Source organism: Xyrauchen texanus, chromosome 8 (genome assembly GCF_025860055.1).
Source record: "Xyrauchen texanus isolate HMW12.3.18 chromosome 8, RBS_HiC_50CHRs, whole genome shotgun sequence".
Classification (NCBI taxonomy): domain Eukaryota; kingdom Metazoa; phylum Chordata; class Actinopteri; order Cypriniformes; family Catostomidae; genus Xyrauchen; species Xyrauchen texanus.
In genome coordinates, this window is record NC_068283.1 from 3416963 (window position 1) to 3443444 (window position 26482).

At 35.7% G+C, this 26482-nt stretch overlaps 1 protein-coding gene across 1 annotated transcript in view; it reads left to right on the top strand.

Annotated features, from left to right (window-relative positions):
* The first annotated feature begins 13054 nt into the window (after positions 1–13054).
* The window catches only part of LOC127648372 (BAH and coiled-coil domain-containing protein 1-like), a 170657-nt gene continuing 157229 nt past the window's right edge, over positions 13055–26482 (top strand). Inside the window, exons 1-2 of the mRNA XM_052133030.1 lie at positions 13055–13235; positions 15361–15668. Coding sequence (XP_051988990.1) covers positions 15497–15668 — 172 coding nt within the window. The 5' untranslated portion in view covers positions 13055–13235; positions 15361–15496. The remainder of the gene's footprint in view (positions 13236–15360; positions 15669–26482) is intronic.

The following is a 26482-nucleotide window of genomic DNA, read 5'->3' on the forward strand; positions in this document are numbered from 1 at the left end:
TATTTATTGTATGTGGGTTAATAATTTAAGCAGTAAAGACACATATTGCATGTCTAGTGTTAAATTTATTTTATATATCACATTTCTTATGCTTTAGAAGTTTGAGGATGAGTAATCATCACCCTGTTTCATATCCAACATAATCATATAGGCTCATTAAATCAAGTTTAAACATGTTTTGCTGATATTTCAGACAAGAACCCATATTATTTCTTCACTGTAAACCATTTATAATAACTTTCATTAACATTAAAATATATTTTTACATTCTATAAAGCTTAAAAGATTATCAAAACTGCAGCGCTGCCAATTTCCACCATTGAAATCAGCTGCTCCATAGAACCTGGGTTAAGCATGGTTAAGGATGGATGTGCTGATCCTGAAAGTAAGAGAAACTTTTATAGATGTGCTGTCAGTATGCATAGTAGTAATAAAAATAAAACAGAAAGAAATATGTATCTCTCTTTATTGCATCTTAAAACGTGTTAAAACCACTGGTCAAAACTGTAATGCTGCACTCTATAGACACTATAGATTTTTAGCGTCATAAAAACCTTGATGCAATGCAAAATAATGAGAAATAGTATCTATATGAACTATTTAATTAAAAATGTTTATTCTGGTAGCAAAACTAAAACTAAACAAAAACCAAATGTTATGATTCCATGTTGGGAACCCCTAAAATGTTCTATATGGAACATTTTCACCTGGCTCAAAGAACCCTTTAGGGTTCTTTTGATAGAACCTTTTAGGGGTTCCTAATATGAAGCGAGTGATAGAAGCCTTTGAGGTTCTCATGAAAACTTTTCTTCTAAGAGTGTGGTGACAAATGAGTGTCTTGTGTGAAATGAGTTAGTCACTGAATCAACGATCAAAAGAAAATGTTAATCCTTTAAACTTTTCATGTCTACAGACCTACAAAGAGACTTTAGTAGAGGTTTTAAGCATTATAAGAACAAAGCAAATCTATTATTTCCCTCCAGTTTGTGAGCTGTTGAGCATGACATTTATCAAAAGACAACAATAATAGTCTTATAATAATTCTGAGTTTCAATAACGTCTGTATATGTATACAAATGCATGTCTATATACCTATTCACTTCAGTAAAATGCTCAAGTGTTCTAAGAACACAACAGATCTATCTTTTTTTCTACAGTTTGTCAATTCCAACATTGTGGTAAAAAACAGGAGCTGATATTAAAAATAGCTTTACATATTTAACGCAGATCTAGTAATCTGCTTAAATTGGCAAAAAGCTCAGATCAAACTATTACCTCAAAAACAAAAAAGACATAATCTCCATTGACAATGTGTGCTTAAAAGAAGGATTGTCCTTTGTTTTTTTCTGCAGTGCATTTCATGTAATGCTGCCAATCAAGAGCGAAATGTCCTAGATTCATTTTGATCAACATCAGTGCAGATATAAAACATGGATAAATTAACATTGTTAAAAGCAACTTTGTAGATATGAACGGCGCTGCGTTGATTAGACTGTCGGACTGACGGCCTATAACTGTACATAAGGGCTGTTCAATCAGCCCAAAGTAACAAAACCCAAAGAATACTGTACACAAATCCACCATTTGGACTCGGTATGGGGTTAGCCTAAACTAATGTGGGGGACCAAATCACCTTTTAAATAGTGCTGCTACACCCTTGCCACACAGTACAGTAGGAAATTAGGGAGTATTTATTTATTGCTATTCCATTAGGTGATACTAGTGGTGCAGAAATTACACACTTTCAATTCTGAATTCTGCCCAACCCTGCTGACCATAAAGATATTTGAAGCAAATATGGAGAAGATATCATAATAACCTTCAGTGTTGTCCTTCCCCTGCCAGTTTCACTGTCCACATCTGGTTTGACCATCAATATGCCCCCCTCATCACCTCATCAATCGTTCATGTCATCATTACCAAAGTCTCCCTCATTGCCAAAGTAAGCTGTGACACATAGACTTGAAAATGATGAATGGATTTTTCCGGACAGAAAACGGCAGTTGAGGAAACACTCAGCATACTCTCATCTCCACGGCAATTTTTCAATTGCGTTCCCCCTGCCACGCTCTCCACCAGCCCTGTCACAGATCCATTGACTGAGAATGGCAAAATCACATCAAGATACCACAAAGAAAGTGTGTTTTTCCTGTTTTGTTCGTCTACGGTCTGGTCTTCATCTCATGTCGCCCTCCAGCCGCGGGCCGCATTCCTCGACAGGGTGGACCTGATGTTGGTCAACACAATAATAGTGAGAAAACACTAAATCTGGTCATACTCTCATTTCACTATGTCTATTTTAAACTTTGCTTTCATTGGGCTTAAATGGTCAACCAAACTCCCCCACTGTCTGGTAATCATCCACGACTGCATCTATGACACGCCGCTGCTGACACCATTGTGTTGTGTGGCTTTTAGTTCATATCTTTGAGGTTGTCTGTATCCCAGTCTACTCCTACAAGCTGACAAAATAATAATTTTAAGATTACGCATTTAAAATAGAGTAGGTGCAATAAAAATGCTCTCTAGAGTGAGAATAACACTTGATATTACTTGCCAATAGCTGGGTTTTGAAATTGCACATAAGAAATCCTGAATGTTAAGGCTTGATATGCTATTAAATTCTCAAAATTCACTTAAAATTAAATTAGCTAGGCAGAGGTGGATATTCTTGAGTTTAGCATCAGTTCAAATGCACAGTATGGTGATGGGAATGGTTTATTCGATGACGTGTTTTGACCATTCATGCATGTGTTATGAGTGTGCGATAGGCCCAAAGAAATATCCGACATTGGCACATAACTCTTTAAACATAGCCCTTGACATTCGGAAGTGTTTAACCCACAGCTGGTTGTTAAAGTGGGTCCTCACAATCCGCCAAAACAGTTTTGAGTGCGAGAGCTCCTGAGTATGTGGAGGCTGGCAGCGTATGGGCATCGCAGCCATTTCAGCCCTCATTATATCAGATATTACACTTATTCTGCAGTGTCTATTTGCACACCGGTGTAAGTATCTGCCACACAGTGCAGCTATTTTCACTCCAATAGTGTGGTAAAATTACAGAAATATATGACAAACTAGACAACAAGTGTTGCTGCAGTGGCGTAGGGTGTAAAGTTGGTGTGAATGTGTGCTGTTGCCCTGGCGAACGCAGCTCGATTCCACTCTTTTTCCCATCTGATTTCCACTCTTAATATTTCCTTTAATGCCATTTAAAAAAATTGAGAAAAAAGAATATAAATGTTGATTTCATCACAGTGATTTGGTCACGGTGAATGTCAGGGAGTGCAGAGAAAGGTTTGATCTGGTCTGTACTTGTACTCGTTCCCACAACTCGTCATCGCTTGTGTGTAGATTGCACCACTGTATTACTGTAGTAATATTGTAGTAGCCATGTTTTGTTGGCAGAAACCATAGTTTTAATGCAATTAACTATGGAATCCCTACAGTAAAGTGGTTGTAAAATAGTAACCATGCTTAAATTTGAGATTACTATAATTTAACTACAAAATACCAGGGTGAAACCATGGTTACTGTAGTAAAACCAAGGTTATATTTTCGATGGTAAGGTTAAGGGTTAATATAGTGTGTCTGTGGGACTCTAAATTACACCATTAACACACTGCAGTGATGCCCATACTGTATGTAAAAATGTAAATATGGGTGCAAATAGTATCTGACACTATTTGCACCAAGGTGCAATTAGTGTCTCGGTCAATGACGTGATGCTCAATGACTTTTGTGTCTAATAAATGATTAAAAACTACATTACAAATTAAATTCAAACAAAACAATTACTTAAATACACCTCTGCTATGATGAATATGTTTTCAATTACTGAGTTCAATCATTTTGCTATTATCTTAAATGAAAATATGTCATGTGATGCAACCGTCCAGAGACAGTAAAGAAATTCAAAGTCTAATTAAAAGCTAAAATTAATGAAAAAAGAAACGTTGTCATGAGTTGTGCTGAATAAACTGTTATTATTATTATTATCAATTTTAAATGCAGTGAAATTATGTTATTTTAAAATGTGATTCATATTTGAAAAACGTTTTTTTCCATCAAATCAAAGTCAATATGCAGGTAGTAATTTTGTTGACATGTGACAAAAATCTATTTAGATGCACAAGACTGTGTGTGAAGTTTTAAAAGCAAATCATAGCTTTGTTATTTCATTAAATATAAATATTTTGACATTTTAATGAAAGGCACATTTTGCTCAGGTCAGTTGGTGCAACAATGAGAAAACATCTTGATATTCTTGACTTAAAAATTCATGATATTTGTTAAAAACAAACAAACAACAACAACAAACAATTCACTTTGAAACACATTTTTGAAAACTTTTTAGAAATTATAATGAATTTGTGTACACTCAAATACACTCAATGAGCAAGAAACTATTTAATACCTATTTATAGTCAATTCAAATTATACTATTTAATTTAACTGATTGTTGCAACATATAATAATTTTAAATAAATAAATATCTTTTTGCACAAAATGCTATAAATATTTTTCAGACAATTTGTAAAAACAACATGAACTCAAAGTTTACATGTCTACAAACTTGATACATCTGTTTTAAAAAAAAATATTTAATATTTTTTTTTATCATGCCAGAAAACCTTAGTTGTCAGTGACACATCTACCATTATATGCACCGGGGTAGAGTTGCAAATAATATCTGCCACTATTTGCACTGGGGTGTACAATGGATCCAATCCTGCAAATAGCAAGAGGGTCATTCAGCTGCTCCATCATGTCAAGGCAGTCTCCATCAAGATAATGCGCATGACGTAGTAGATGAAAACGTGCAATGATTCATATTTTCTTTAGTGGGATTTTTAGAAAAGGGCTTTAAAAGCAAAACGTTTTGATAAAAACCCAGCTACAGTTTAGCAATAGCAAGTATCAAAACATGGTTCATAGCTGTGACTTAACTAATGGTTATCAGCTATTTAAAAAAGTGGTATGTCCCATACTAACTTGCTGTTTAGGAAATAGACTAGGAAACACAGGTAGTAAAAGTGCCTATCGTTCCATTTCCAGGCTGATTTCACTGTGAATTCGCCAACCGTAGGTTGAAAGTTCTTCAGCTGAAATTGGTCTGTGCTTACCCAATTTTAAACCACTGCCCCAGTGGCTGAAGTGGGAAGAATTTTGAACGTATGGGCACAAGCTTCAGTTTCCAGGTGAATTGCACATAGAGTGGCGCCAAAAGCTAACTGTTTTTAGTTATTTAGTCAATAATTTAATACAGTCAACAAAAATGCATACCATACACCCTCCTCCACTCCCCTGTTGTCATCGTCCCGGCAGGATCTGACGGTTCGAGCAAGCATCTGAGCGCTGAACCATAGGAAGGGGCATAGGCGGAAATCGCGGGACGATTTCCTATCTGAGGGTTGTCCCCCCCTAAAATATAATTAAAATATGTGCATTGTAAATAATATAATGATATATTTTTTAAATAATTGTTTAAGAAATAAAATAATACAAATGCAAACGGGGCAACAACAAATGTTATGTTTATTGTCCCCCCAACATTTTGATGAAATTTTCGCCCCTGGGAATGGGCTTATGCCAAATGATACAAGTATCTCTACATTTGTATTAATTCCAATCCTCCTGAGTCTTTTCTTTTGAAGTGTCTTTCCGCTAGAAGATGTACCCTACGTAAAATCTAAAATTCTGACAAACTTGCCACAAATTTGCCACTCATTACTTTCATATAAAGATGAGCTTGCGATTCGCCGCAAAGGTTTGCCAGAAGTTTGCAGCTCTTCACTGGTAGTGGTGAACCTGCAGCAAACCTTTGCTGACAATGAAGAGTTTGCCGCAAAACTCATGTGAAAACTCGCGTGTGAAAATAATGAGTGGCAAATTTGCGACAAGTTTGCCAGAACTCTGAATTTTTGAAAGGGACATCCTCAACATAAACTATGGTTAATAGGTCTCTTTGGGTCGTGTGCAGTGATACACTAGATGAACATCATAGCTATCACTATATAGTGGTTTTAAACACAGCTGGAATGCTGTACTGACTAATCAACATCCAGGACCAGAACTATAATTGGCTTATAATTATATAATTTATAACTATAATTTGGTTCTCACCAACCAAAAAAACAATACACCGATTTGCAGAACTTTTAATATAACATACTGTACACCGTTATCTGGTGTCTTTAAAGCACCAGCACATGGATAGTTTTCTAAAGAACTAGTTATGTCTTGGTGGACATCAATGACTTTTCTGTGCAACAGAAAATTAGGAAATTAAGAGTGTAGGGGTTTAAAGTATACATTTCTTATAAAATCTACTTTCATTATTTCTTCCTGAAATAAACAACATCTTATTCTTCTGTCTCACTCAATAGTCTTTTAAATGTGAGACCATCTATAGTAGAGGTCGACAGATATTTTTTTTTTCAGGCCGATGCCGATCTTTTGAAATCCGGGTCGGCCAATGGCCGATTAATGCTGCCGATTTATTTTGGCCGATATTTGGCTGATATGTGCTTGTTTTTAACCTCTTATTTGAAACTTTTATTTGAAAGATAAGATATATATATTAAACAAAGATAAACGTTATATAGGCACAGTGATTTAATTTCAGGAAGGTCTACTAACATTACTGTTCAGGTGTGGTCTAAAAAGAAATCTAATAAAGTAATCAATTGTAAAATAACACTGCATAGTTTATCATAGATAGATTAATGCTTATTAATGCAGAAGTTATTCATTCAAGAGCTGTAAGTGATTTTCTCTTTGCCTTTTGTTGTTTGATTCGCAGTAATGGCTCAATCGTCAGCATGTTTATTAGACTGCTTCCCCTTTAAGACCGAGTCTAATAGGCTCCTGATGCAGCATATTTTCTCCCAACTATTTCCATAACTACGTCCATTTAAGACATAAACTGTGTTTAAGTAAATCTCCAAGCCGGTCGTTTTGACATATTTTTGTGTATAGTTGATCATTCATTTAGCAACATTAGCTAGACTGCATTTTACAACAATCACCGATCGTGCTGATTCTGACGTTAAGTTTGAGTTTTAGGGAGAAATGTCAGTGCACCGCTGTGAAGGGCAGGGAGTTTTGCTAGACAGAATGCGGCTTATGTATAAATATCATTTTATAATCTTTGGAAGGCGAAATCTAAAATAAAATCAGACTAATATCACAGACCTAACCAGGCTATGTTTGAATGTTTAGTTCTGTCCTCTGTCCTCACTCATTAAGCAGGGCTTGTGTTGTGCTCGCTGTGACACCGCTTGAGCGAGATCTCTCTCTCTCTGACTGCGAATAGCTAAATTGCATCACAGACAAATGGTTTCATATTATTATACATAGAAATGGCTGGCGAGATAAAATAACTTTCTCTTTATAGCAATAATAAATGTATTTTCTTAATTTCTCCAGTACCGACAGCAGAACCGATAACGTCCGAGCCAGTCCTTCAATAGCCTATAGTGCGTTGGTATCTTTTTTATTACTTATTTCTCTGCATTGAGTGACAACCCTCTCAAATATAAGACACACAAACAGAACAAATAAAAGTCTCAGATTCACTGTCTGTAATTGCAAAATTCTTGCTTACTTATTGTGACATGATAGCAACCCTTCTGCTGTGATAATGCAACTTAAACTACGCTATCAATATCCAAAGTAGCCGAACGTCATGTCGCCTATCGCGTTTGTCGCGTTTTTCTTGAAGTTGGCAGTAACATATCAAAAGTTTTTAATTAAATATAAAGAAGTTATACAAATTTAATCCTTACTGTTTTCTCCAAGGAAATTAGCTCCTTCCTTAGGCACTGGATGAGGTCTGCTCACTCTGCTGGAAAATGACTCTAGGGGCAGCGTGTGTCGAACACGTGTTCCACAACAACACTAGGCTGCCCACAGATGCGCCTGCCTAATAATCGGCTTAATATACTTGGATATTGGCCGATGCCAATTATGTTAAAAAATGCAAAAAATTGGCCGACTGATTAATCGGTCGACCTCTAATCTATAGCAAGAAATTATGATATAAAAATGTATTATTTGTTATATAGTTTAATAAACTAGTTGCCTTATTGATTTGATGAAGGGTTTGATCAAACTATACTGTAAGCGACTCTTGGGCTCTGTTCCAAAATCTAGTGAGCTGCTTACTCCTGATGATACTTCATAATTATACAGCCTCCTTAGATACCTTTTTTGGCACAATTCTAAAGAAGGCGAGAAATGATTTTCTTTATAGATTAAAGCTATACTTTTATTTTAATAGTGAAAAGTCATGATAAAAAAATAAAATTTTACCCAATATTTGAGCATGATTTGTATTTTTATTCTTATATGTTATATATGTTTAAAATTGTGAAAATAAATGGTTAATAAACATTCTTATAATTATTGTCTTTCCATTATTTTTCTTCTTGTGTGTGTGTGTGTGCTCTTTAAAGGTTTAAGATGGAATGGTAGACTATGGCTCAACTCACACACAATGGACTGAAATGGAGGTGTAAATGAATATGTGTCACAGCTCACTAACCAAAGTTTTCCCTGCAGAGCTGTTTGGGCTTTCCTCAGGCAGTCAGCAGAGCCCGAAACAACCTCACATTCACAAATGTGGCTTTCAAACCATTTGTCTCCTTTGCTCAGATTTAGTCAGCTGATTTAGGTTAAATGGGCACACTGTGATGTTTTAAGAGTGATGACTCTATGGTCAGAAGACATGGACTGTTTATAGATTAGAAAGCTACTGATGCTCAAAACTGCTCTTGTTCTGCTGCTGGCCAATGATGCAGCATAGACTGTATATTGCATGCATATAGAGAGGAGAGATGGGCAACCGCATATCATTACAGTTTTTTGGAATACTTGATTGTGATTGGTCACCATTGGCAATCAAATGTTTTTGTATTATGAGCACTAAACTGTATAATTGACTGTTGTCCCTGGCAACCAATTTCATACATAGCTGTGCTAGTTCCATGTCTCTTGAATCACTTTATGCTCTCTTTCTATTTAAATAATAAACTAATTAGCTTTGTAATAAGTGGTAAAATGTACAGTTTTATGGCTGGTTTATGACCAGCTGACAGTTCTTTTTTTCTTACATAGAAGACATCTGTGTTAAGCAATGGTTTTTCATTTTAAAGTTTGAAATCTGTCCACAAAATTCGGGAAAACTGGGAGAAAAATCTGATCCTACACATACAAAAACCGATCTAATAAGGCCAAAAACACAGATCCTGTTTTGACTTGGTATTGAGGTGTTTCGGGTGATCCGATCACATGTGATCGATTCGATCATTTTTGTGGTAATCAATATTGCTGTTGATTGAGCTTAACTTGTTTTGAACCCTGAATATTCCTTTAACGTAAATGAAAATTCTGCTCAAAATGTTGCATTTGTGCTTAGATTAAATGTAAACTGCATCTGGTTGAAACAGCGTGCCAGTTTTATTTGCGCTTTCTTTGTCTTTTATGACTTTTCTGTGGTTTACTATCAGCCAGTAACACACTGATAGAGTGATTGATGTGTGCCATCATGAAATCAGAGACCCTCCCCTCGAAATCCCAACACAAGTGGTAACAGGAGACACATTTAAGTGACCAGGTGTAAACAGTGATGTGTCTTGCTTGACCAACACACTCTCAAGGAGAAATCAAATTATAAATTGGCTAAATTAAATTAAATCGTAGGAATTTGTACGACTTTTACAACAGCCAATCAGGTGACTCTCCCCATCTCCTTCTAAAACGTGATAATCACTTTCTTCCATCATACACAACATACTCTTTATACTTCAAATCATCCTTACAGACGCTACATCATGTTTAGTGATGGGGTTTGAATTAAGGCATAAAATAAATAAACATGTACAAAATGTCTCGCATGCAGAACTTCCGATTACACATCTACGGATTTGTAATCTTTGATTTACAAAAATTTTATCCATTGAAAAAGACTCCACAACCAATCTTAAGAAGCATTTGGAGGCTCTGTATGTTCTCTATTTGTATATACTGTATGTTCTCTAAATATAAAGTATTTTAATAATATTCTGTGTATCATCTAGCTGCCTGTGCATGTGTAACGGAAGCCAGCTAGTATGTGATAGCTGTGTAAACCTCACTCACCTGGCATCAAGAGCCTCACGCACAGCAAGCCACGTGATAAAATGCGCAGATTGACGGTCGAAGAAGCGGAGGCAACTGAGACTTGTCCTCCAACACCTGGATTGAGGTGAGTAACCACAACACTTTGAGGACCTACTAAGTAGTGGGAATTGGGCAATCCAAATTAGGTGAAAAGGGGATACAAATTTATTAATTAAAAAAACAAGCCATGTTGGATCATAATTTCTTTTTTCCTAATAAGATATTTGATATTTAGTCTAAATATCTAAAAAGATCAATTTGATTGATCTTGTTTTAGAAACAACACTGCATAAGATATTTGGGATTTCAGATAATATATTTTTAACATGTGTATTTTGTCTTACTGTACTGACAGAGATTTTATAGTCAAAACAAGTGAAAAAATCTACCAGTGCTGAAGAAGTAATCCAAAGTATTTAGAACACATTACTGACCTTACAGCGTGTATTCTGTAATCTGCAGTGGAATACATTTCAAAAGTAACTCTACCAACCCTGCATATAAACATTAAATTGAGGCAGAATGGGCTGTCATACGTGACAGACATCAGATGTCACTATTTGAATGAAAAACAATAACCGCCATTCCCAGAAGACCCTGCCTGACACATTTGATTATACTTCATGGGAATATTTCTGTTTCTTCTTATTTTTAATATCAGTTATACATTAGTGTTCTGTGATATATTTGATGTAGTTTAGTTAATGTTTTTTACATGTGATACACTGATGGTGTTTCTTGTTTGGGTGAGTGAAACTGTGCACTGTCTGTGTTTTCATTAATGCTCCTGGAAGGGTCACTCTTGATTAACTTTAAGACATTATGTAGCCATTTGTAGTTACTACAGTGATTAACAATATATTTTAAAGTGAAAAGAAAATGTTCATATTTCCAGAAGGTTAGCATGTCACGTTGATAATTGAATAATATTAACAAATCGTAAAATTTACAGGCATCAAAATGACACTCTCTAAAGCCTGAAACGTGGTATATTTACGGTTAATTTCTGGCAACCAGAGCTGCTTGTATTTTATCGCAAATGTGACTCTTTTTTTTTTTTTAACAGTTTGAATGACACAAAGAAAAAAAGCTTTTGACATTTCAACGTTGCTTGACTTTTCAGGTGATAATATTATTAATAGCATATACATAAATGATCTAACATGATTAATCACTCTAAATCACCAAATCTTAATTTTAGAGGCAAAATTGTATGTTACGCCTTGATGCAGTATATTTGACCAATGTGGGGATACATTTATTTAGAAATGTATAATTATTTATGTAGAGTGTATTTATATATGAGCACATACAATTTAAGAATTGTATATTTTTACATCAAAGATTCACTGACTTATATCAATATCCACACTTACTTTGTAATGCCTGGGCCTATATATGCATGCTGTGGCAGTCGTGAAAAATTCAATTACTTTTTGAGTGTTTTGTATAAGGCAAAGAATACATTTAATTGGTGTAAAAGCATGCAATGTATTAATTGTTTCTCACATGTGAGAAATGACATCACTGAACATATAAATCAACAGAATTTAGACCAGAGTGTTGTGCTTGAGAGGAGTGCAAACTTGAGCCAACCAATTTTTAGAAAACAGTGATTGCAGCCAAATTATATTGTGAATTGGTAGCTTAATATTTAAGTACTGAGCTTTAATACTGGACAAAAATAAGAAGCTGTACATTTCTCACCAAACATTTTATATCATTGTAAAAAAGTAGAACATTTAAAAGAAAAAAGATAAAACATTGGACAATAAAATCCTTCCCCCTATTCAGTTAGGGGTGTAAAAATGCATTTTCAGTACTCAAATATTTCATTCTGTTATACACATTTAGATATGTCTACTCACAATATAAAGTACGCTTTCTATCTAAAGTGCACATGAAAAAAAAATAAAATCACAGCACATACAAAATTAGTCATTGATTGGGCACAAATCCTAAAAAGATAGCCTAGTTCTGCTAGAATAACAAATAAAAAATTATTTTCAAAAAGACACAACCTTGCTTCATAAAATATCTTATATTGCAGTGTTTCAAATTTGTCTCGGTCATCTTTAGAGACAAAAAACACCTGGACAATAAAAAGAATAGGTCGTATAGGTAAAGAATTGGGATGATCCAAACTCTTTCTGATCCTCTTTTACCCTCGCTCTTACCAACTGTGCACCGCTATCCGCCTTGTGATTATATCGCGTTCATCCGTTTCAGAACTGAAGGAATCGCACGCCGATAAACAACTAACATTTATTTTACCTCTTCTTCGTGTTGTCCGCGTATTGCTTAAGGGCGCATATGGGAGCGCCTTAAAACTGTCCCTTCTTATCTGTTTTCCTCCCTGGGACGCCTTGAAACTGCTCCAGTTATTTATTTATTTATTCTGACGAGACTGGAGAGCAGCCAATCAGGGTCTTGTTTATAATCTGTGAGTGACAGTAAGCTGGCAACGCGCCAGCCAATCAAATCATTCACTGACAGGAACGGGGCTTTTTTAAGTGTGTTGATAGACTGTAGTCTAAATTAATTAGTAAATTAATAAAACGAAAAAAAAAAAACACCATACTTACGGGGTAAAAAGGGCTCGACACAGTTATAAATTCGTCTCGCTCTTACATTCGTGTAGAGTGTTAAAGACGATAAACCTTTTTTAGTATTCTGCTTGAATTTGCCGCTCGCCTCACTGCTCTCGCCCTCCATGTCGAATTTCTATTGGTCACTGGTTTAGGCCAATCAGAACGTGGAGTGGCCGCGGGCGAGCGACGTCAGCTCATCATCATTCGTAAAGGTAACCAATGAGCGCTTGTGTTTACTCTCTCTGAGTTGAGAGGCACGAGCGCCGCAGTTCGAGAGAGGCGCCGTTTGGAGACTCGACTCGCGACTTCAGTGGCCTGTAGAAGCCCGAGACCGGCGAGCGACATCTGCTACAATCGCTCAAGAGGATACTTGGACTGAACCATTGAAATATGCTTTTTAAAATGAGCAACACACTTGATCTGAATATCTTTATTTCTTATTAAAAATAATTTATTATTATGCAAGGATATAACATACCAGTAAGTAATTTTTTTTATGTTATGGTGTGATTTTCTGTAATTGCAAAAGACAAGACAAAACAAGACTTAATGACAGAAACAACACAAACAAATTAAAATGTACAAATTGGGGCTGATATATATAGGACATATATATATATATATATATATATATATATATATATATATATATATATATATATATATATATATATATATATGTATGCTCTACAAAATAAACAATACATCTAAGTAATTAGTCACCGCGCATAGGCTAATCGCTTCTTGTAAATACTGAAATATATATTTTAGGTCTTTGGACAATTAGACAATAAGTAATTTGTCTTAAATACATTTATTTTTGAATCTGCTCCGTCCTTGTCCATTTAACTACTTAAATTACTAATTGCATTTTCAGAAAATCTGTAACGGCGTACACGTGTAGATCACATATGAAAATAACTTTATAACTATATCAATGATGTTGTTTAAAGCAGCAAATTAAACTTTTTTTGTTATGTTTAATTTTGGGGATTTGTCCCTAAATATATTTGATCACAGTCGCCCATTGATAGGCTACATAAAAAGTGCGTGCATCTCCACCCACATTTCTAGTAGTATTTTATGTAATTATTAAATTAAGTGTTCGCATTTTTTCATCGCCGATCCAGTCTTATTTGTAATGATAAATTCTGATGGATTTCAGATCGGCAGGAGAGGAGCTCTTTTCTGGCAGCGCGTTAATTCTCCCTCCCAAATAACACTGCCGAAATCCAGCTAATATAAATAATGCGGCTTTTTTACCCTCTGTCGCATTGACATATAAACATAAAGGCATTTTCGAGCATTTCACTTAATGCATTGTCATGCACAAGACAACAATTGCTTTCTCTGCCTGAAGATTGCGCATATATTTTCAGCATTCAGTTGCATGTAAATGCTTGCATGAAAACAAAGCATGTAGTTTGTGATTGCATGTTTGTGAGCTCGAAATGGGCGGCTGGTTTGGTAATGGCTTCCTCACGGGGAGACAAAAGCCGCTTGCTGTAAAGGCCACCTCGGTTAGAATGCATTGCCTTTTACAATATCATTTGATTGAAACGGGAAATACTGCATTTCTTTTATTTGTACATTTCCTGAAAGTGCTATAATTTATACGAGTTCGCACATAAATAGGGGAAATACTGAAATCTTAATCTTTTATTGAGATGCATTTTCTCCAACATGGGCTACTAGTCTTAACCAGAGGCAGCACAAAAGTCTCGAGAAGAGAATGTTAATTCATGTTGATAAAGAAGATGCATACTAGTCTCAGCAGGATACTCGATACTTAGGCTCCTCTGTTATATTCTGTTAAATTGAAATGCCCCAATTAAAAGCCAAAACAGGTCAACCAGATGAAAGTGCACACACACATGACCAGTGTCATTCAATGTATTCTGATAAGAACCAAAAGATTGTTTTAGTAGTAATTACTTATTGAATATATATATATATAAGGTTTTGTAAATCTGAAGTAAACTGATGGTATGTTTATTCAGAGTAAATACAATTATAGTATGCAAAACAGTTATTGTATACAATAAATATCGTAATTAAATATTAATCATTTTAAAATATTTGTCAGGTCTGTTTTTGACTGCATTCATAAAATACTATGAATCTATAAAAAATTCTAAATATGTCACACAAACACATACAAAGCCAAATCATGCACACTATTAAAACTATATAATGTACTCTATTAGGTGAATATGCAAATGAAACAAAAAAAGGAAACAACAGATGGATGGGGGTCGAATTCGAGACATTCAAATGCTGGAAACAATAAATATGGCACTTTTGGCCCACTGTAGTGTTGTTTTTTGAATGTTTGTCATTAAATGTGTATATGCCTGGCCTTCTGAACCATGCTATTTTATTATGCATTGCTGTGGAAAAGGTGTGCAATGCTGTCTCTATAAGGCCTATTCAATCACAACCATCTACACTTTCACACCATTTCAATGGCCGTTTAAATCCCAATGCAGTTTTTAATTGAATGCCGATCAGACTTGGTCTTTCTCATTGTCGTATATTTACAGCACTGTCGCCGCTCTATGCCAGCTGTGGTGAGATTATAACATGTCTTCTTTCTTCTTTGTAGAAAAGATGATTGTGAACGTCAGCGTGAGCAGGAGAGGCGAGCTTTCCACTGAAACCAACACCCCATACGGATTACAGTACATACATTTCATCTGATTTCCGCTCGGTTTTGGATTATATCGGCTATATTTTCCGGGATGGAGGGTCGTGATTTCTCCGCTCCAGCACATCTCCTTTCAGAGCGGGCCACTCTGGTGCATCGCGCCGCTTCTCGCATCTCCTCCAGCGGCCACGGCTCGATGCAACACCCGACTCACTTTCCACCCGGGAAATATTATCCATCGCATTTACCAATGGCGGCGCATTCAGGTTTGCAGCGTTTTCCCCTCATACAGTGGCATTACAGTGTTTTTACACCATATAAGTGTAAATACTAAATCTCAGGCCATATACGTAAGAGAACAACGCGATTACAATGCATTTATTAAATGTAGTCGATAGACTAATGGTCTATCGAATGAGCAGTTGCTCCTTCTGTTGTACTATATTAATGGTCGTGCTTGTGTTTGCGTCTTTGCAGAAGATTAAACTGAAAATTCTTGTTTCCAAATGAACAGAGGAAGTCTGTAGCTGTAAACGCCCGATCGAGTGTCTATCAAATCCTTTTGTTAACGTTATGAGGAGATTCTTTTTTAATAGCTAATGTTATCTGGAAAGGCACTGTAAAATAAGTGTAAATTATATCAATTGCATGTAAATTATATCAATTGCATTTTCAAATTACGGTTGCAAAATAGACATATTTTTTTTTATCAGAATGGAACATTGATTAAATCTATTTAAATACGTTTTTTATATCACTGTCTTTTGAAGTAGGCCTACTTAAATTGTTCGTCTATTACAGTTTGCTCTTTTTTAATGTATCTGTTACAATACAAGATTTCCACCTATTTAACCACATTTAACAATATCAATAAACAAAGATCTTGTCCGTTAAAACATATACAGAAATGATAGTTCTTATATTTGAGCAAATATGTGCATATATATGACTTTATGATATCAGTTAAACATATATGAACATACACATGTTTCATATGTGTGTTTTGCATATATTGTCATATATCAGATTTGTGTATGCAACTGTCTCTTCAGTGTTTTAAGAGGTTTTGTGAGGTCTTGAACTGAGATCCATATTGCACAAAATTTGCATTATTGATCAGTAAGGCAATACATGACAAATAATTCACAGCCAACAGAATGTTTTACAAATGATACATTTAAAACAATTAGGCTAATTGAAAAAACATGGTCATTTTCAAACGGAAATCCACCAAATAATTTTGTCAAAATAACGATGAATCTACGGATAGGATTTATATTGCATAATCCAGACTACTAAAATAAGATTTGTGTTTATTTGTTGGAACATTTTAGAAACCACACGCACACGTGTAATCTATCTAGAATTAATTACAAATAAATTGTTCACACCAAATACAAATCTGCAGTGAGATATTGTTCCAGCAGCACACTGATATGCACTGATATTATTAGTTGTAGATGTGGCCATTTGGTCTTGGGGAATGAGTATTTAGGCTAACGTTAGCTAAAGGGTACAGGTGTGCTCTTAACCAGATATGCCATGTCTTTGGGTTGTGCCACCATGCTGACTTGCCCTTAGCTGTCATCACTGCTCAATGAGTGAGACAGGTGAGCGACTGTATTGTTCCTAGAAATAAAATTCACCCACCTCAGTGTTTTAGAGGAATATTACCATCTCTGCCATGTCTCCTGCTTGATTCATGTCGCAGCTTTCAGCTTGTGTACTATTACCCACCACTATCACTACACCTTTATTTTAGACCAGGATAGGATAACGTAGAGCAATGTTCTGAGCTTGAAAAAAGCATGTTTCCGGACGCCTGTTTGTATCAAAAAAGAAGAAAGGAATCTGAACCACAAAAGTAGTGATAGACGGATATAACCTAACCAAAGAAAGTTTTTTTTAATGAAATATTTAGATTTAAAAGCATGCTTGTGCCACTATTGTTCTGTCTTCTTTTTCTTTGTGCTTTGGCATTTTTATGTCTGATCCAGTGACATTCATACATATTCAAGTATGACATATTTTAGCATTCAAATATTTTTTTAGGCCGTTATATATAAATATTGGCCATCAGCCACTGTACACTCTTGATTAAAAATGTGATATTGGTCAGTTACCAATGTATTTGTAAATTAACAAAAAAAAAAATTCTGGCAAAGCTAAGAAAAGCACCATGGTCATGCAAACCGCACTGGACAGTCACCAAGCCAGTTTTTTTTATTCTCGTTAAGCGAATGGACCGATCAATAGCGTCCCACTGGCGTAAAGCAAGTGAATACTGTGTTAGTGGACGTCCCTTCGCTCTGTCCCCTCAGGGATTCACCTCCCTCACGGCCTCATTAATTCTTTACACAGAACATGAATATTTCAGGGAACTGATATAGAACTGGATTGAGATAAAGGTTTGCACCGGGGCTCAGTAAAAGACCTTCTGTGGTGTCTTTCAGTGGTTTCATTATTCAGGCTGCTGTTGCAATGCTCTCTCTTGTTCCTCAAAGACTTATGAAATGTGGGCACATTTCTGAGGAAACTCAATTTCACTTCTCCTCGCTCAGTTATTTTGGTCATTGGAAGTTACACTTTTGCGCTCACATTGGTCTATTGTGATATTGGGCTTGTTCTGAGCCTCTTAGAGGACATGGAGGGAATTTATTATCTTGAAATATGTATTACGTTTTGCGTTCCCTTGAATTAGCTTTATCCACCCCTTATGAAATTTAACCATGGTTTTACTATAGTAACTAGAGTTCAGCTAGTGTTTGTAGTAAAACCGTAACCACAAAATTAACCATGGTTTTACTACAGTAACCATATTATAACCATAATATTCTTAGTTTTACAGTAACACCATGGTTAATATGTGGTACAATTATGGATTTTAAACCCTTGTCTTTTACCAAAAATCATGCCTTTACAAAAACTAACCATGGTTTCACTATAGTAAACCAATTGTTTGTGGTAAGAACCGTGATTTGTGGTTATGGTTTTTCTACAAATTCTATAATTAAACAATATCTACTGTGGTAAAACCATGGTTATTTTTTGTAAGAGTTAAAGGTTTTACAATGGAACCTAAAATAATTGTGAGGGATTGCAAAATGTATTGCAAGGGAACACAAACTATTGTGCTGGAACACAAAAAATTTGCTATGAAACACAACAAATGTTATGAGGGGATGCAAAACTTATTGTGAGGTAACGCAAATCATATTGCGAGGGAACACAAAACATTGTGAGGAATTGCAAAACATTGCGAGGGAACACAAAACATATTGCGAGGCAATGCAAAACATATTGTCAAGGAATGCAAAACATTTTGCAAGGGGACGCTAATAAATTGCGAGATAATGCAGAACTTATTGTGAGGGAACAAAAACATATTGCATGGGAACACAAAATGTTATGAGGGAACGCAAAACATATTTAGAGGGAATGCAAACATATTGCAAAGGAACGCAAAACATATTTTGAAGGAACACAAAACATATTGTGAGGGAACGCAAACATATTTCAACAGAATGCAAATATATTTCAAGGGAACAAAAACATATTGCCAGGGAACACAAACATTGTGAGGGGATGCAAACATATTGCAAGGGAATGGAAAACATATTGCAAGGGAACACAAAACATATTGCGAGGGAATGCAGAACATATTGCGAGGGAATGCGAAACATAATGCGAGGGAACGCAAAGTAGATTGCGACGGAATGCAAAACATATTGTGAGGGAAAACAAACTTAGTGCAAGGCAGCACAAAACATTGCAAGGGAATGCAAACATATTGCAAGAGAATGCAAACATACTGTGAGGTCACGCAAAACATATTACGAGGGAATGCAAAACATAATGCGAGGGAACGCAAAGCAGATTGTGAGGCAGCGCAAAACATTGCAAGGGAACGAAAACATATTGTGAGGGAAAACAAACATTGCGACAGAATGCAAACATATTGCGAAGAAACACAAAACATATTGTGAGGAAAGGCAAACTTATTGTGAGGGAACACAAAACATATTGCGAGGCAATGCAAAATATATTGTGAGGGAACGCAAAACATATTGTCAAGGAATGCAAAACATTTTGCAAGGGGACGCTACTAAATTGCGAGATAATGCAGAACTTATTGTGATCATCATCATCAAATCATATTATGAGGTAACGCAAAACATATTTAGAGGGAACGCAAACATATTGCAAAGGAACACAAAACATATTTTGAAGGAACACAAAACATATTGTGAGGGAATGCAAACATATTGCAAGGGAATGCAAACATATTGTGAGGTCACGCCAAACATATTATGAGGGAATGCAAAACATAATGCGAGGAAACGCAAAGCAGATTGTGAGGCAGCGCAAAACATTGCGAGGGAACGCAAACATATTGTGAGGGAAAACAAACATTGAAACAGAATGCAAACATATTGCGAAGAAACACAAAACATATTGTGAGGAAAGGCAAACATATTGAGTGGGAATGCAAAACATATTACTTGAGAATGCAAAACATTGTGAGGGAACACATACATATTGTGAGGGAACGCAAAAATTATTGCGAGGGAATGCAAAACATATTGCGAGGAAATGCAAAAATTATTGCGAGTGAATGCAAAACATATTGCGAGGGAATGCAAACACATATGGCAAGGGAATGCAAAACATATTGCGAGGGAATGCAAAACGTATTGTTAGGGAATGCAATACATATTGGGAGGGAACGCAAAACATTTTGAGGGGAATTCAAACTTATTGCGAGGGAACACAAATCAAATTGCCAGGGAACGCAAAACATATTGCGAGAGGAATGCAAAACTTATTGTGAGGGAATGAAAAATATTGCATGGGAGCGCAAACTATTGCGAGGGAGCGCAAAACTTATTGCGAGAGAACGCAATACATTTTGTTTGGGAAATCAAAGTATAACAAGGGAATGGCACATTTTTGTGAGGGAAAGCAAAACAGTGAATGCAAAACTTATTGCCAGGGAACTCAAAACATATTGCGAGGGAACAAAAAAATTTTTTAGGGAACACAAACTATTGCTAAGAAATGCAAAATTTTGTGAGGGAATGCAAAATGTATTGCGAGAGAATGGGACATTTACATGCAAAACCACTTCAGAATATAAATTCCCTCCCAGTCCTCTAAGGAATAAATTTCTGCTGAATAATTCCTAAAACCTAAACTTAGGGAAGTATTTGCCACTATCATCATCAAACGGAATTGCAAAAATCAGGGTTTCCCAATAACTCCCCCAATCTTCCGTTATCATTTATATCATGTTTACCTAAGGAACATTTTAAGTAATATTTTAGGAATACAACTTTTTATTTCTTATTAAGTTTTTAAATTTAAAATTACATTTGCATGGTCATGTTTAATGTTTATTATAGTGACTAGATGTTGCAGTACACATTTAGTCTCCATTTCCTTGCAAACCCTAGATGTTCCTGTTCTTCAGTTCATGTCTTGTTTGGGGGGTTTGATGTGGCTTCCTTCCTGCATTTCCCCCAACACACACACACCAGGGCCATTGTTTCTGCAGATTTATGTGTTTTACAGCATGTTGCTGAAAGATAAAACACACCCTCCCTCCTCTTTTATTGTCTTGAAGGGGCAGAATGTCCCCATGTGTCCCCCATTCCTATATCCTGCCTGAATATCCCAGCAACCCCTCTGTTCACAGGTTAACCCTGCTGGCTGATTCTTTCCCTTGTGTTATGTTAAAATAAGTATCTTCGCTGAGAGATTTTATTAAAGAGCCGATTGTGTGAATCTCTCAGAAGGGGGGCTGAATGCAGATACAGGTGTTTAGTGGTGTTCTGAACGTGTGTTTGGTGTTCATGAGATTTGAGATCTGCTTGTTGTAAAGCCATTTTCCTTGATTTATATTTTTAGTGCAACTTTTAATCCGTTTTTAAACAGGAACTAAATATGTCCAGAAAGACGTGTGGTTTGACTGTTGAATAAGGATTGAGGAGTCACACAAGATCTGATGTTTTGATTTTGGGTGGGTTTGTTGTGGACATGGCCAGAGAGCAGACGTGATGTCACTGGCTCTACTATAGCAACCTCGACCCGACTGAAAGCAACACCTGAACGACTGTACTGCCACCTCAACTTTTACCATTTACAAGAAATCACAAACTGGTCAGATCAGTGTGTATAGGCCTCTCTCTTAACAATTATGATTATGTCAGAAATCATACCAAATTGTACATATTTGGGTGGGGTATGTTTTTTGTGCTTATTTATTGACCTGGTCAACAGCTGTACACTGTAGTGGGGTAGATTTAGCTACATTTACATTTAATCATTTGGCAGACTTTTTAATCCTAAGTGTCTTACAAAAAGAGGAATTGTACAACATAAGCGATTTTTCTTATTATGAAGTTTCAGTTTCATTAGAAAAATACTATCCAAGACAGATTAGAGTGCAACAAGAATTAGAAATATATTTACAGTATTTATATTTTTTTTATGAGTGTATGGTAAAGTCCTCCTGAAAAAGATCTTTATCAGTGTCTTTAGCTTCCGGCTTTTCTGATTGGTCAGTGTGGGTGTTTCCCCAATCTTTGCCCAAATGAGATAAATCTGACATAGCCTCTCTTTTCAATTGGAAAATCAACCAAAAATGATAATATATATATATATTATATATCACAGGGTGCCTTCAACTTCAGGCACCCTGTGAATGTCTAGAAATTAAGTGTTGTTAAAATTGTTTTCACAATCTCACTCTTTTCACACTGTCCAACAATATCTAACAATGTCCAACAGTGGACATTGCATTACAAGAAATGTACTGTATGTCATTATTTCTGAAAGTCACAAATTCCCAGCACAAAATTCTGAACTGGAAATGACGTGGATGGAAAATAAATGGCTGACTCCATTTTCTTGCAAAAGCTGATTTCATAGCTAACATTTGATGTAATACACTACACAATTTTGCTTATTACAGCTAGATTGCAAATTATCTGCTCACAAGTGATATTTCCCTTGATTTGTCTGTTTTCTTCAACCATCATTTTTCTCATATTTCATCTCAAGCAATGTGTGTGTGTGTGTTTACATTTCCAAAGTTTCTTTAGGGACATTTGGGGACGCCCTAATTTGGAAAAACAATTAATATGATTTATTATTATATTATAAATATGCAAAAAGTTTTGTTTTGGGGTAGATTTGTGGCTAGTAGTTACAATTTATTGTATATGAAAATACATAGTACATGTATATAGACATAAATTGAACTCTATTGTATGTTTAGACAGCTCAGTATATATGTGTGTGTGTGTGTGTGTGTGTGTGTAGCATGGCACTGTGCCACACAGTTGTGGCATCCCTTCAGACTGAGTGTCAGACGGGCACAGCAACCTTACACAAAGAAGACAAGCCGAGCGGGCAATAGCTTCCTGTATCACATAACCCACATCTCATTTTAAAAGCTTGCGTGTGTATTGCACTTGAGCTGAGGAAGCTCACACTTCCCTCAAACTACAGCAGCACTCCAAGAAAAAACATTTAACAACATGAGCTAAAGCGATGTTTAGAGAACTAAAATCAGGTGAAGGGAACTCTCTCTCACTTTCTCTCTTTCTCTCTCTGTCTGTATGTCTCTTTCTCTGTCGCTTTTTCATCAGGCGGCAGCAGCAGGCCGTGCGTCAACCGCCGTGTGTTGAATGTGACAGCTGTTAGACATTATTAACAGCTCAAGCAGAAAATCCAGATTACTTGTTTTTAATTTCAATTTTATTATTATAATCTTTCAGAGAAAGCTATGTTGTGATTAGGGGTGATGTGGAATGTGGGTCTGTTTGAGGGATGCCCCGCAGCCAGGACTGACCTCAATAATGTGCCGCCTCATGAAGACCTTCTGGGGCTTTAATTATTATGATGATGATTATTAAAGCTGATGTAAGCAATTTTTTTTTTTTTTTTTTGAATACCACACATAAAATGTAATTTACTACCTGACAGACATCAGTTGAAATAAATTGTATTTATTTTGTATTTATTTATTCAATTTAGATTTACAGGGACAGTGCACATCAATATACATTTCTATAAATGCACCAGTTTAGATATTACAGCTCATTTTCAACTATAGTCAGTTCGAATCCTGCTCGAAGATATTTTTTTACATATATACACAAAAGATGGCATCAGTGGGTTTTTTGTGTCTGTGACAGCACTAGAATTTGCAAAGAGGAAAGTGTCAGGGGAGCGGCCAAACTTTTGTTAGCCAATCGGAAAACTAGACAATCGGATATGAATATAAAATCCAATATGGTATTTATATTCATACAGAAAGCCATACCTGATTGGACAAATCAGTAATAGTCATCAGGAAAGAGCAACCTGATTGGTTGGTTAACCCTAACACAACTATAACTGTAACCCTAAACCTAACCAACCAGGTAGAGTCTTCCCCTGCCAACCCTACATTTGTGGTCGAAATGCTGAAAATGTTGCCAAACAGCAGAAATTGCATATGTCAGTAACTATTACAGTAAATGTTGAAAGAACATATTTTAAGCTCTATGGACAGCATCTGTGACATGATAATTTCTGTCAATTACCACAGAATATTATTTCAACTGGCTTCTAAACCAAAACATTTAAAAAATAATACACACTTTCAATAAAGTTTATGGTGCAACATACCTCACATTGCCATTTTGAGTACCATTGTGAGTGGAGTTTTTATTGTATGTATTTTTGTTGCTGGTCTTTTTGTGAATGATTCACCAGTGCATGTTATTCTACTAAAGGTCTGTTTTCATAATCTCACATTAAAATGCAATAACTTGCTCTACCCTTGGCTCCTTTTCTGATGATGTAATTAAGGCTGTGTGGGCGGGGACAAATAATATTAACCAGTTATATCATAGCTTACGTGCCATGATTAAATCAAATCAATCCAACATGAATTCCCAATGAATATTCAGTTTAAAATAAGTCATATTACGTGCCATATTGCGAATGCCATTTCATGATGACTGTTAATAATTCTAAAATTCTTAATCCCATTTACTTATGTTAATTGTTTGCTATTCATTGGCAAAATAGTCCTAGTGCTTTGTTTCTAACACAAAGCCAATCTAATGAACAGTGGTTGTGTTAGTCATCAGAGCAACAGACCATACTGATACATTTGTACTGAGCGAGAGTTGTGCCATTAAATATACATGCTGCATTCTTCTCAAAGATATTACAGCTTTGTTAAAAACAAAGATTAGCTTGAGAAATGTAATTTTAATCAGTCTTGAGGGATCCTGAATGTAGCGGCCTGCGTCTCAAATGCACAATGACTTGTTGCTCTCGGAGTGAGTGTACAGAGTTGCATGGTTTTAACTGTGCTCATCTCTCACGTACACAGACGTGCATCAGTTCTTGACATTTAAAGTTTTGTTTTGAGTTTTGTACCAATCATTTTGTATCAGATACGACTTTGACTATGTTCAGAATGGAATACCAGCATACTACATACTGCAAAAAATTTACTAAATTCTCACTTATTTACTAGCATACAGAAAGGGTTTATACTATGCATTACTGAAAACTGCAGGAACAGTAAGTAGTATAGTTATAGAATGATAGTATGCACCACTCTCACCACTAGGGTACACTGCCTCCTATATCTCTCTCTCTATCTCACACTCTCCAGTAATAATGTGATGTTTTTGAGAGTTTTCTTTTGTTAGGTACTAAACAGAATGCCAGTCTTGATTTTTGATGTAACAGAAATCAAATTGAACAAATCTGATATATAAATTCCTGACACATTTGTATTCGCTTATGCTGAAAACCTTTGCAAAGAGTTTATTGGATGTAGTGGCAAGTATCACTATTGCTATTGGTCATAATTAGGGTTAGGGATTTAAACAAAAATGAAAATTCTCCCATTATTTACTCACCCTCACGATAGCTCAGGTGTGTATGACTTACTTTCTTCACCAGCACATATTTGAAGAAAAATAGAAAAATATTTTAGCTCAGTAGGTCTTTAAAATGCAAATGGACGGTGATTTGAAGCTCCAAAACAGACAGTCAGCACAAACATCATCCATACAACTCCAGGGGTTAAATTAATGTTTTTTAAAGTGACACAAAGTACCTTTTTTACTATTGATCTTTTTTGCACCAAAAGTGAACCATTGGAGTCGTATCGATGATCCACCAATAACAGAGCGCTTCAAAAACTCCCTCCATTACAGCCTAATTTGGAAAATAATAACATTAGGAAACTGAACATTTTTCATTTGAAAAAGTATTCATTTTGTTACGTTTATGCAATCCACACTAGAACTGTGTGTTTTTTAATTCCACTGGAAACTGAAACTTCCGAAAACCCTCTTCATAACTGCATACTTTGGAAAATGGTGAAGTTAGACACCTGAAAACAAAAGAGTTTTCATATGAAAACTGTAAGGCCACATCCACACTAATACATTTCAGATGAAAACAGATTAAAGTAGACTTGGCCTACTTATACATTTTCACTTAAAAATACATAAGTTTTCTATGTATTTGCCTCTCATCTGCACTAGAACTGAGTTTCCCCCCACAGAAAACAGAGAACTCAAAAACGCTCTCCATTATCGTATGCTTTGAATAACGATGATGTAAGAAAATTGAAAACAAGATTTTTCAAGGCATCCACACTAAGTTGCTTAAAAACACATTGATTTAGCTATATTTCTGTCTCATCCACACCAAAATGTTGCTTTCGTCCACCAAAAATGGAGCGCTTCAAAAACTTTCTCCATTGCAGTATATTTGGGAAAACAATGACTTTAGGAAACCGACAACTTAGTTTTTAGACGAAAAGATTAGTGTGGTCGTGACCTACTAATACGTTTTCAATTGAAAATATATAAATTTGGCTACGTTTATGCCTCTCATCCACACCAGAATGGTGTTTTCCTTCACGGGAAACGGAGACTCATGGAAATGCTCTCCATAACCTCATACTTTGGAAAACTGTGACTTTAGGAAACTGAAAATGAACTTTTCAAATAAAAATAGATTAGTGTGGATGTGGCCTTAAGAGTCGCATAGCAACCAC